This window comes from Benincasa hispida, chromosome 3, assembly GCF_027475165.1.
Source record: "Benincasa hispida cultivar pf3 chromosome 3, pf3_genome.v1.1, whole genome shotgun sequence".
Classification (NCBI taxonomy): Eukaryota; Viridiplantae; Streptophyta; class Magnoliopsida; order Cucurbitales; family Cucurbitaceae; genus Benincasa; species Benincasa hispida.
The window spans coordinates 26,983,536-26,996,394 of record NC_143480.1 but is presented as its reverse complement, the minus strand read 5'-3'; the positions used below and the strand labels follow the sequence as shown (position 1 = coordinate 26,996,394).

The 12,859-nt window shown below is 32.7% G+C and overlaps 2 protein-coding genes across 2 annotated transcripts; one reads left to right on the top strand and one right to left on the bottom strand.

Moving 5' to 3' along the window:
- The first annotated feature begins 318 nt into the window (after window positions 1–318).
- On the top strand, window positions 319–1,289 carry LOC120074203 (PLAT domain-containing protein 3). The gene is made up of 2 exons (XM_039027254.2): window positions 319–607; window positions 698–1,289. The coding sequence occupies exons 1-2, from the start codon at window positions 542–544 to the stop codon at window positions 1,160–1,162; spliced, it is 531 nt and encodes a 176-aa protein (XP_038883182.1). The 5' UTR covers window positions 319–541; the 3' UTR covers window positions 1,163–1,289.
- A 4,349-nt stretch (window positions 1,290–5,638) lies between these two features.
- Window positions 5,639–8,689, bottom strand: HCC2 (Thioredoxin superfamily protein). The gene is made up of 7 exons (XM_039025350.2): window positions 8,249–8,689; window positions 7,714–7,846; window positions 7,419–7,494; window positions 6,595–6,792; window positions 6,402–6,491; window positions 6,182–6,314; window positions 5,639–6,099 (listed from the first exon to the last, which is right to left on the bottom strand). The coding sequence occupies exons 1-7, from the start codon at window positions 8,308–8,310 to the stop codon at window positions 5,994–5,996; spliced, it is 798 nt and encodes a 265-aa protein (XP_038881278.1). The 5' UTR covers window positions 8,311–8,689; the 3' UTR covers window positions 5,639–5,993.
- Window positions 8,690–12,859: the final 4,170 nt, after the last annotated feature.

The window sequence follows — 12,859 nt, the reverse complement described above, 5'->3', positions numbered from 1 at the left end:
CCCATTCCTTATTCACAAAGCTAAACTGTGAATCTCTGCAGATAGAAGCCTGATGCTACATATTTTTCATTGGACCTCCAGAAACGATTCTAGAGACCGATTAAGCATATCAACCCGCAACTAACAGTCCTACAAAATAGGTTTATGAACTATAAAATAGTGCAATGACCTAATACACAAAATTAACCTATAATTTAACCTTTTAAAAATATTCACCAAACATGATATTTTCAGAAATTTCTATGAAACTGAGACTGAACGTGTTCTTAGACTTCAGCATTTAATACCTTGGATCCATCATCCATGTACTGTGAGTCTGTAATATTATTATCATCATTTATTTATTTCCTGGAATTAGTAAAGCCGAGCGAGGGATCGTGGTGATAGATGATTGAATAAACATTACATTATTTGATCATGAATGGTGGGACACCAAATGGCCGTCCGATGAATCTCCCCTGAGGCGGCGTGGTTTTGGCAATTAAAATTTGTATATAAATATCAATACGAAGAAAATAGCTCCACATTCCCCAACACAACCATGCCTTCCAAATCTGCCCTCTTCCTCTCCATTCTCCTTTCCTTCTCTGCCACTGCTTTCTCCGATGTAATTCTACTAACTCTGTTTTTTCCTGTGTCTTCGTATCTGGAAATCTAATAAAATGACTGATAAAGATTTTGGATTTGGTTGATGCAGGATCCAGGTTGTGTGTACACGGTGTATATCAGAACAGGGTCGACCCTGAAAGCAGGGACGGATTCGGTGATTAGCGCGACGCTGTACTCGGGGCAGGGGGACTTGGTCCTGATTAAGGATCTGGAGAAATGGGGCGGGTTGATGGGACCCGACTACAACTACTTCGAGAGGGGCAATCTGGACGTTTTCAGTGGAAGAGGGCCATGCCTGACCGGACCGGTGTGTGGATTGAATCTGACTTCAGATGGATCGGGTCCGCACCATGGGTGGTACTGCAACTATGTGGAGGTAACCACAACGGGGGTCCACAGGCCGTGTGAACAAGTCCAGTTCACGGTGGAGCAGTGGTTGGCCCTGGATGCGTCGCCGTATGAGCTGACTGCCATCCGGGATAACTGCCTCCATGGGAGTGGAAGCCGCCGTGATTTGATCCGGTCGGGTGGGCCCAGTTTGAAATTGAAGTAGGTGGTATGAACATGATGGATGTAATAAAATTGTCGTAGAATAAGGTAAGCAAAAGAGGGCTTAATCGATGATTAAGCAGGATTTAGCTGGATTTTGGGGAATTAAATGAAATGGGTGTGTTTTTTTTCGAGTGGTCTTATTTGCAAGGTTGGAAATATCGATATTCAAAGAAAATATCGAGATATGAAAATATGAAAATTTCGAAAACTTTATAGAATGGATAGAAATTGAAAAAAAAAATACTATAATTAATTAATGAAACTTTGATTGTGACTTAATTACACCATGTTTAACTATTTTTAATCATCCTTTCTATAAAATAAAACAATATTTAGAGATCCATGTAAATGTCAATTTAAAAAGCAGAGATTTAAAAAAGAAATGAAAAATAATTACAAAATAATATCAAATTTTGTTTTATTTTTTTTAAGTTTTTTTTGGAAATGATTGGATGATAAAAAAAAAAAAAAAAAGTAAAACTCCCATCAATTCAATTTTAAGGTGAAATAATGTGAAAATTTGATGGAAAGAGATCTGAATGAAAATAAAAATAAATATATGTTATTTTTATCAATTTTGGTTTCTTAGAAATGAAAGCTTTAGATGGTAAAAAAAAAATAGAACTTACATTAAAAATAATGTGAAAAATTGGTAGGAAAATGTTTGAATAAAATTAAAAATAGATTATTTTTCTAATTTTGAAAATGAAAACTTTTGATTGTAATAAATAAAACTTATCAATTTAATTTTAATTAAATTAAACATTGATATGTAAAATTATACCATTCGTATATTCATGACAAATTTATAAACCATAAAAAACTGAGCCTAATTGCTAAACAAATTGAAATTTTGCATCGAAATTCTCGGAACTGCATCGAAATTGCATCGAAATTGCTAAACAAATTGGTACTAAGGTATACCTATAACCTTTTTATCCGATCTTGTCAAAATCATCAACAATAGGGTTGCAATTAGAATACGGAAAAGGAGTAATAATGGAAAAAATAGCATTTAATTTTGATAATTAAAGTGGATGTCGACAAGAGGGTCGTGGAGGGGTGTCCGTTCGGAAGTGCTTCATCTTCCCAGTGACAAATCATGCTTTTATTTTATTGAAGTAAAATCTTATAAACTAGCTAAGATTAACTTAAACGAGTATAATTCAATTAACATCTATGTTAGTAATCACGAGATTTATAATTCGAATTTTTCTATCTCCAATGGTTGTATAAAAAAAAAAAAACCTATAAACTTATTATAATGACTCATTCAAACAAGTGTTACAATTTCTACCATTATATAAATTTAAATACTTAATTTTTAAGTTTAAAAATTGGAGAGTATAATTACACCTAAAAAGAAGTAGGGGCTCGGTTGAGAATGGAGAAAACTTGATGCAGAACGGCAGATGTTTGATAGTTGTCAGTGTGGCATAACAGTAATGAGGTAAATAAATATGTTGGATGGAGCGGTGGTAATTGGCCACTGGTAGTGGTAAGCCAATTCTGATTAGGTAAAGAAAATTAACTTCAACACATTTTGTTCAGCATGGTGCGATACATTCAGTAAATTATACCAAGATTATTGCAACTTAAAATACATTCAACTATTGCTATTATGTAAGGCATCTCATAATCTTTTAATTTGTCTATTTGGTTTTTACATATTAAAAAGGATCCAATAAATTTTTAAACTTTTAATTTTGTATTAAAAGATCACCCAATTTTAAAAGTGTCTAATGGGTAACTCAACTTTCAATGTTGTGTCAAAAATATTTGGACACATTAAAAAATTTTAAATTTTAATTGATCAAATACATACAAAATTAAATTTTATCCATTGGAACTCAAAGCATTCAATCTTGTCTAATACTTTTGTAAATTTTAAAAAATGTGAAATAGGTCCATAACCAAAAACACAAAATTGAAAGTTGAATAACCTATTAGACAATTTGAAGTTCATGGACTACACTTCTAATTTAACCTTGAAATTATGAAAGGAAAACTCACATAAATATAAGTTTAAATCTCATCTTAATTCCTCAACTAACTTTTATGTTGTTTTGTTTTGGTCTATAAACTTTCAAAATACCTATATTAATCCTTAAACTTTCAAACATTAGAGATCAAAATAACTACTTTTTTTAGAGTGGACTAAAATAGTCTTTTAAGGGCTACTAACTAATAAAAAAGATTAATAAGAATGAATAATGATATCGATACCTGTTGAGGTTTACACAACATTCTAGCCCCTCCAATAATTTCTCCGGTTATCTTTATTGCTGAAAAAACAACTTATTAACAAATAAAAATCTAACACCAGACTACTTGAAAGTCAATCTCATCCAATCGATCAAAATTAAACTAAGCCAAAACGAAATACCTTTAGGGGTTGTTTAAGCTCTCAACTTAAAGTTGGTGGGGTAGGTTATTATAGCTCACTTCATGTTTGGAACTCCAAATATAATAGTGGTATTTCCAACTATTTATAATCCTACAATTAACTGCAATAATACTATTTAAAACCTCTCTTTGTTGCCATGTTCGCTGTTTTCTATCCATCCTCTCTCTCCCGCTTTGTTACAATATTTCTATTTCCTACTTAAACTAAAATAGTTTACACCTCAAATATAGACTAGTATAACTCAGACTATTATAATTCATAAACTATAATAACCACTAAGGAGGTGTTTAGGACACATACTATACTAAGACTATAAAAATCACCTCTTGCTACAGTAGATATTATTTTATAGTCCTCAATTAACTACAATCAACACTATTTTAAAACTCTCATTTTCAACCATATTTACTATTTACTATAGTTTTTACCTAAGAAGCACAAACACAGATACAGATATATGATACGGATACGATACGATTCGACGATACGTTAATTTCTAAAAAACTAAGATACAGATATGTTGAAGATACGTTATATATATATATATATAATTAATTAATTAATTATTATAGTACTTATTTTAAGTTAGATTAAAATAGATTCAAAAAGAGAGTGAAAACTTGAAAAAAAAAAATCCAGTAACGTCGAGTCATTGTTGAGCGACTAGAGTAGACTGAAGAAAAGAAGTAGAAAATGAAGATTGAAGAATGAAGTTGAAGATGAAGGAGGTGTGAATCATGATTTAAATAGTGAGAAAAAAGGGAAGAATGAAGATTTAATTACGTTTCGAGGGTTTTTTTTTAATTTTTTATGTTTTTATCATTTTTAATTTATTTTGTTTTGGATTGCTCAATTTAAGTGAACTTTTATGTTTGGAAGTGATTTTAAAATGGTTGAAATCACTTTTGTCATTTTTAAAATCACCAGAAACATGTCTAATCCTTCAAAACTAATTTTGATTATATGAAATTTGCATTTAAAAATGTAAATTTGAAATCTAAATTAATTTTAAGTGATTAAAAGTATATTTTTCGAATTATTTTAAAAATGAAAAAAATGATTTTTTATGATTTTAAAATCACTCCTAAATATGCACTAAAATAAAATGGATTGTGGGTTGGCCTTTTCAAGTGGTTGGGCTTAAATTTAAATAAAAAAAAAAAAAAAAAAAAATAGTCACGTATCCCCTTCATGTATCTAGAAGCAGATACACGTATCTGAACATTAAAAATAAAAATAAAAATATTCAGATACTTTAAATCACGTATCAGACATGTATCTACCACATATCTAGACATATCCGTATTTGATATATCGATTCTCTACACAAATAGAAGTATCTGTGCTTCCTAGGTTTTTACTATTTTACATTCAACATTTTATTTTATTCTTTGTTACAATGTTTACTATTTTCTTCTCAAACTAAAATAGTTTATACCTCAAACACATATTATTATAACTCAAACTAAAATAATCTGTAATAACCAACTCCTTGCCCCAAATGTCCCCTAAGGGTATGTTTGAGGCAAGGACTATCCTAAGTCTATAATAACCACATTTTGCTCCACTAAATGCTTTGTTGTATTCCCTAATTAGCTAGGGTCGACAATATTTTAAAACCTTCATTTATTATACAGTTTTTACTATTTTACATTCATCAATTTTTTTATTCTTTGTTACAGTATTTACTATTTCCTTTTCCAACTAAAATAATTTCCACCTCAAACACATACTATTATAACTCAAATTAAAATAATCTACACTCCAAATACAAACTATTATAATCCAATTATAATAATCTAGGACTATTGTAACTAACTCCATAACTATAGAAAATTGAGATACGTGCTTAAGAGGGTAGAGATTGGCCTTCTCTTTTATATTGTAGAGAAAGAACAGAAAGATGAGGTTCAAGACTGCAGTCAATCACCATCTCTAAATCATAAAATCATAATCAAACCTATTTCAAAATAGAAGTTATTTTGGACAACATGCCCTTGCTGTGTGTCATTCCCCCTTATCTTCGTGATAATGGGGTGCACATTTATGTAATGAAGAAAAGGGGACACAGAAGATGAAGCTTTGTTTGCATCTTTCTCTGAAATGTTATGTAGCTTTTGCATCTCATCCCAGCCGAATAAAACTTTATCAGATAACTGAAGCAAGCAAGCTGGGGAGTTCAGCGGATTGTAGTGATGCTATATGATTCATCTCAACCCAAGTTATAAAGTTGAAACAATTGAACAAAAAATTGTCTTTTCTGTTTACACTATTATATTACTAAGTACTAATGGACTTCTAAAGGTTTGAAATTCAGGTACTAAAGTTAAGCCCAACATCTCAAATACTTTCACTCGATGACTAGAAAGAAACTTGGAACAAATAGGAACGCATAGGAGAGAACTTGAAGACCTGTAGGTCGTTATTAAGGAGTTTTCTGAAGTGCATTCAGTATGGCTTGTGGTAGGTCTTCAGCATTATACTCGATTCCAAAGCATCTCAGAACCTCCAGGTTTGGACTCAACAAATACCTGATCGTTTTTCCCCATCATACATACATTATTATTGAAGTTGTGATATGAAAAGTAGATTCAACAGTGTTGGATGGCTTACATTTTGTGTGAAGAATCGATAAGATAATCATTGCCTTCCTCTTCAATCTTCTTAAAGTAAACACGGTATTCCTGTGCCATTTGCCTTACTGCTGCAACTGGCCCAGTCAATCCTATAATTCTTGGATCAAACTCTGCAGTCCATAGATGATGGGAAAAATAAGAGAAACGTCCACCAAAATATATTTATCTTGACAATATGTAAAGAGGAAAAGACTGACCTTTAAGGTAAGCACGAAGATGTGACGGGTTATCCCGCTGTGGATCAATTGTCGCAAATACAGGTAGAACCTTGAGGTTATGTCTAGACTCTTGTTCACAGAACAATAAACAAATAAATATAACAGGAGTGAAAGTAAATGCCAACACCAAGAGATGTATAGTGCAAATGTTGCATTTTTTGTAGTCAAATACCTAATATGTCTATAGCCTTGGATATAATCTGGAGTTGCTCTGGCACAACATCAGGAGACGACGTGTAGCCAAAGTAGAGGAGAGTCCAATTCCCACGAAGATCTTTCTCAGTTACAATTCGTTTCTCTGTATCAATAAGAGAAAAAGGGCCCCCAATAACTGGTCCTTTAACTACGTTTACAGATGTGTTTCCCTGTCCTGAATCGAAGAAGACACTTTAGTTGTCTTGAAATCTGAAGCATTAAAATATGGCACCTAAAATCAATCCAAAAATTATACTACCTGCTGCCTCAGGCTTATTAAAAGTCATGTGCATGCCAAAATCTTCAGAGCATAAACTTGATCATACAGTATTAAAACGCTACTTTCAACAAATTAACCACTTCCATGCATCATAGTCTCAACAAGTTAACCACTGCGATCTATATCATGAGTTGTAACAGCCCATAACTTCCTCCTATAGTTTAGAGATTATCATATTATGCAAGTAGGATATGCATATATAATGCCTTCTCATACGCACAAATCTAAACATTTTCATAATCCAAAAATAAAGTGGTTATTATTCAGGCCATTCAAGCTTTTTCCATCTTCTACTTCCTCATATCTCTACCCTGAGCATAGAGGAGTCAAGGAAATCCACAACTACCGGATGAACTGAAGCTATCTACTGTTTCTTGAGGTCATCCCAAGTCCTAACAATACTGTTAGTGCCATATTTTCTTTCTTAAATCTTAAGAAATACAACAAATCACTGAAATCAAGCAGCGCAACTAATCAACAATGGTAGCCAAAATTAAATAGAAGAGCAGAGAGATGATAACCTTTTAAGACAGCTCTTCTCTCATCATTATAATGAACAAAGGCTGCTAACCCAACAAAACCCATCACCGCAGCTGGCTGCACAAAAATAATAATAATAATAATAACAGTAAAGTAGAGAAATTGTAAAAGGCATTATGATTAGTATATAATAGTAATGTGAAGTAACATAAAAGTAAAGTAACATTATGATTAGTATATAATAGTAGAGTAAAGTAACATATCGAATGTCAATACAAAATTGTATTTACCCAACAAGGAGAAACTTGAATATAAAAGATGAGGATCAGGTCATACAATGATATAAGTAGCCCATGAAGGAGAAGTATGTGCATCTACAGAAAGAAGATGATGGATTTCCGGTCTTTCCTTACTGTATTTTGATGATGAGGAATATTTGCAGGACCGAACACTAATCAATGGATGTAACCTACATCAAAATTAACCAAGTTAACAGCAAAGTTTTCTTAGTAAGCAATGGCTATCTATATAGCACACAACTGTAATGAAAGTTATGCCATGGTTTTACATTAGCAGAAATGGGGTTCATGATTACTTAAATCCATACGACCCCAATTCAAAATAATCACATTTAATGTTGAAGTCCGGAAGCTAAGCCCTAGGCCTCCACTAAATAATTTAAAGTAACTTCTTGATAAACCAAGAGAATGAATTGCATTGATACATAAGAGAAACCAACTCAGCAGGACAATTAATTGTTTGCACAAGCAGCATTTTGGATTGGTATATAGATAATAGGCAGCCATATAAACAGTAGTAAAACACAACAGAAAACCAAGAATCGGTTCTAAAGGGGTTTTAAGGGAAAAACCTCTGAAGTAGAGATCGAGTCTGACGGGAGTGGTATGAAAAAATAGTCCGAAAAGTGAGCATTATTTCTTGAGTGGAGAGACTTTTTTATGAGGTTCTCAAGAATGGTGGGTTGAACCAAAAACCCATGTCAATCGTTAATCAAATCGACTGAAAGTCACCTTCTGTCTTTAATCTCCAGAGTTGCCTTTCTCCCCAAGGTGGGTTATTACCTCCAAAAATCATCCCAATCGGCATAGAATTTGACTTTTTAGGAAAACAATTTTCTGCAACAGAATCTTCCTCCCCCTGATTGCAAGAGTTCGATGCCGGACTGCGGCTTCCTCCACCTTCCCCCGGCCCTAACTCAGACCAAGAAGGAACAGAATCGTTAAGCTCCGTTTGGTATCAGTTTTGGTTCTATTTTCATGCCATTTCTTAATCTTTCACAAATAAAATAGTTGAACTTTTAATCCAATTTCAAAATAATAATAATAAACTTTTTTTTTTTAATTTTTAAAATTTGACTTGATTTTTGGTAATATTAATAATGATTATAAAATAAATAAATTTAAAAATAAAAATACTATTTATAAATTTAATTTTTAAAAAAATCAAAATTCAAATGATGTCGAGTCAAAAGGTAAAAATTAAAATGAGATAAAATAAATTTACCTATATTTTTAAGAAAAAAGGGTGCACATCCATAAATTCATTTTCTTGGATTTTTTAAAAATAATATGTGGGAGCGGGATCAACCTCGAGGTTAATTGTACGAGCTTATGTTGGTCTTTCTCAAATTTTTTAATTCAGGCATATGTACATACTCAATATGAAAATTTAAACTCCCAATTTTTCGATTTATTAATGTTTATTGTATTTAATATATATTATTAGTATTTTCAATTTAATATCCATTATTTATAAATATTCAATTTATTGTCTAATATTATAAGAAACTAACTTTTTAACGATTGAAAAAACAAAATAAATCTCACATAGAATACAAATATCAAGACGATATTTTAACATGATAAGTAACAAATAAAATAACTTAATATCAAACAATGACAACAAAGATAGTGAGAAACTAATATTGGTGTGCTTCTTTATCTTATGGTGTACTTTATTTCTAAGGCTATATGACAATCTTATTTCTAGGTTTTTAGTCTCATAATCCTTTGTGAAATCAGTTTTTATCTTTCAGCATTAAGACTCTATCATGTTAAATTAAGTGATCGGTTTAATATAACACGATACCAATAAACTCAACAAAGAAAATGTAAAGATCACGACAACATGATGTGTCGATATAAACTCAAGCCATAAGTTTTTAAGGTATCTACATTATTGAATCCGTTATATACGTGACCCTAGATAAGAAGGAATATAATTCATTAAATCCGATGTCATGGGTGAAAATCAAGAAATGATAAGAAAAATAAAAGAAAGACAACAAAGAACTAGGATAGAAAATATGAAAAAAAAAAAACAATAAATAAGACCTTTTAAATGAAGAAAAAGGATCTAAGGTGTTCTTTAGGATGGATTTGATCCTTACCCAAGGTGACTCCCATCCTGCAACACGTTCTCACGAGTAGAGTTGACCTAAAGAAGCCATCTCTATAGAGGAACTTTCGTTCTTGAAGAGATTGGAGAATAATTTTGTAGAGTTTCTTCAAGTGAGTGGTTGATTATGATCTAAGAGCCTTCCATCCTTTTTTTTATAGGCCAAGGCGGTTGAGATATGGAGCGAAAATGGTGTTCTAAGCGTTTACAAGATATTTTCAACATTGAAGAACAATCGTAGACTGATAAAATAGCAACTAGAATGATTGGTCGCGAATTTGAAAATTTAGGATTCTTTATGTGGGTGTGACCATCTTGAGCAACGTGGGCGCATCAAGACAAATTTCTGCAAAATAATTACAAATTTCAATAAAAAAAAAAAAAAAAACCCATAAAATCAGCACAAAACAACAAAAGCACACTTTAGACAGTTAAAGGACTTACACTTGCTTATTTTATCTAATTTAGGACATCCTGGGGTCAAAATATTACATGAAGTGTATTTTTTTTTGGAAAAAAGTACCAAAATAGATGGTAAAAATATGCACTTTTTGACATCCATCACACTCCCACATCAAAATATAGAATAGATATTAAACATGAGTTTATATGCTTGGTCAGGAGTAAGTACAATGATAACCTATAGAAATACAAGTTATTATAGTCTTTTACTTAGAATAATGATGATAGATAAGAAGAATATGCATCAATTTTATTAAGAATTCATGCTATATATTAAACTTGCACTAAAGTATCTAAAAAACACCCACCAAAAGCATATCATGAGTTATGTTGCGCCAAAGTATCTATTTTCAAATTGATCACAGGACTTTATCACATGTGCAGAACCCCTACACGACGGACAAACAATTGGTTGAATGTCTCGGGATATCTGAGCTGGTACCAATGGAACTTTTGGCAAGTATTTAGAATATTGACCATGATAGCAGTGTTGACATTCATACATACCGCATCAGACGATAATGACTTATCAGAGGGGGAATCCCACTAATAGTCAGCGCACAATTCTATAAATAGAGCCTTGACGCCATGAAGAAGAGAGAGAGACTTTTAGACCCAGAGATTGAGATTTTCATGAGAAAAAATTTCATCTCCATATTTCACCCCAATTATTCATCGTAGCCTCGCCAAAGCAAGAGTCTGAGAGGGCCTTCTCCATTTACCCAACCATCATATCACCAGCAACCTCGACATTAATCTGTGGAAAGCAAGAGATTGCTAACAACAACCCTTCAACTTATCTCTTTATCTCTTTAGTTGTTGTATTGCATTTTGCTTAAGAGATTGCTCATTTGTGTATTCAATAACTGTATTTCTATTTTAATATCATCATGTCCACTTTCATCATCTTTTCTATCTTCATTTTATAAGTACCTAATTTTAACGGGGTAAGGGGCAAGATTAATACCATGATCTAAGTAGAATTGGTGAAAGTTGTCCTATTTACTTAATGTATGAGTATTAAAATGCTTGCCAATGAGAACTCATTGAGTCAAGTAGCTATGACTAACTACTTGAGAAGGAAAGTAGATGTGGATCTCATTAAGTAAAGCAAGAAGTATTTCTAGAGATAGAAACAACCTAGCGCTCATAGCAATCTCATTTATGCATCATATAAATATAATAAGTGTGGTTGGCCACCGAGAGGTGTGTGATAACTGGAAGTGCGAGCTAGAAAAAACTCTCACCATAAGCTTAGTGATGCAGTGTTGATCTTCCCCAAACCTTGTGTTCTCCATATATTTCTTTCACGTTAAGACTGTTGTCTCTCCTAAGTACTCTCAAAATCTATCTCAAGGTTGTCTCTATTAGTTTAGATGTTTAGATCACATAAATTAGTTAATTGCATGAACTTAACATTATTCTGACAATACTTGCTTCGTACAAAAACTTGATGTGTGGAAAATGAAGAGTAAATATGCGTGCATCTTATGATATGCGTTGATCTCCATGCGTCGATGGTCATGCGTTGGACTAAGAAATATGCAAGATGCGTTTAAGAATAAATGCGATGACCATGTGTTCCTGCTACAAGTTTTCTTTCTTTCTCGTCAAGTATAACGAGAACGCAAGTTTCTCAGGGTGATCCGAGGTCGAACTCAGGGACTTATAACTAAATTCTACGAAGTAATGTGTTTGTGGCGATGAATAAAAGAATAATGAAGTTAAAGGACTATACGCTACTCCTACTCCTAACTAAATAGATTAAGCAATGGAAGTATGATTATGAGAGTTGGTAGAGACACAACAACTATTAACGCGTAATAAGATGCATGGAAAAATAGATAAAATAGTAGAGGGGATAAATTCACCGCATCACTAAGCTTGATCACAAGGGTAATCCCAGCCAGCACAAGTTATGCGATCATGCTATACACAAATATACGCATGCGATGCATATGCGAAAATTTCGAGAGAACTTATTTCTAAGTTTCTATTCTTGCTTATGCGCACTTAAGACAAGATGACCGCATACCACCATATCCTATTTCTAGGGCGCATGTGATGTGTAAATAGCATATAGAACTTATTCCTAAGTTTCTACTCTTGCTTATGCTATCCAATCTAACTCTTCCAAGCCTAGATTTTGTCTTTAGACTACTCTCCCAAGTATGTCCAAATGATGAATGATGCACTCATAAGACAAGATGATCACATAAAGCATGGTTGAACATAAGATTATTCCTATCTCTAGGAACACTGCTTACTTTGCTTAGTGAGTTCCACTACTTACCCTCTCGGATAGTTAGTCGCCGCTGATCAGCTCATAGACAAGCATTGCGACCGCTCATAGACAAGTGTTGCTACAGCCTCATACTAAACAAAGAGGATTTACTCACTATACTCGCGCAACGCACACCTCTCGGTGGTTTGCTACATGCTTCATATGTCTATGCCGCATGATTAAGTATGCGATACTATTGCAATCTTACGTAGTTTGTTGCAATGAGAGTAAGGGATGATAAAGAAGAAGTTAATGAAGATGGAGTCGAAGGAAATAAAGAGATGCATTGATTACAAAATGTATTAATGTCTTAAGTCA

What these genes read in the sequence shown, in the direction of transcription:
- HCC2 (XM_039025350.2), bottom strand. Translation starts at nt 8,310, where the DNA reads ATGCTCACTTTTCGGACTATTTTTTCATACCACTCCCGTCAGACTCGA. An exon ending in ACTCGATCTCTACTTCAGAG is followed by an intron (nt 7,847 to 8,248) that starts GTTTTTCCCTTA and finishes ATTTTGATGTAG; the next exon opens with GTTACATCCATTGATTAGTG. An exon ending in CATGGGCTACTTATATCATT is followed by an intron (nt 7,495 to 7,713) that starts GTATGACCTGAT and finishes ATTTTTGTGCAG; the next exon opens with CCAGCTGCGGTGATGGGTTT.
- LOC120074203 (XM_039027254.2), top strand. Translation starts at nt 542, where the DNA reads ATGCCTTCCAAATCTGCCCTCTTCCTCTCCATTCTCCTTTCCTTCTCT. An exon ending in CTGCCACTGCTTTCTCCGAT is followed by an intron (nt 608 to 697) that starts GTAATTCTACTA and finishes TGGTTGATGCAG; the next exon opens with GATCCAGGTTGTGTGTACAC.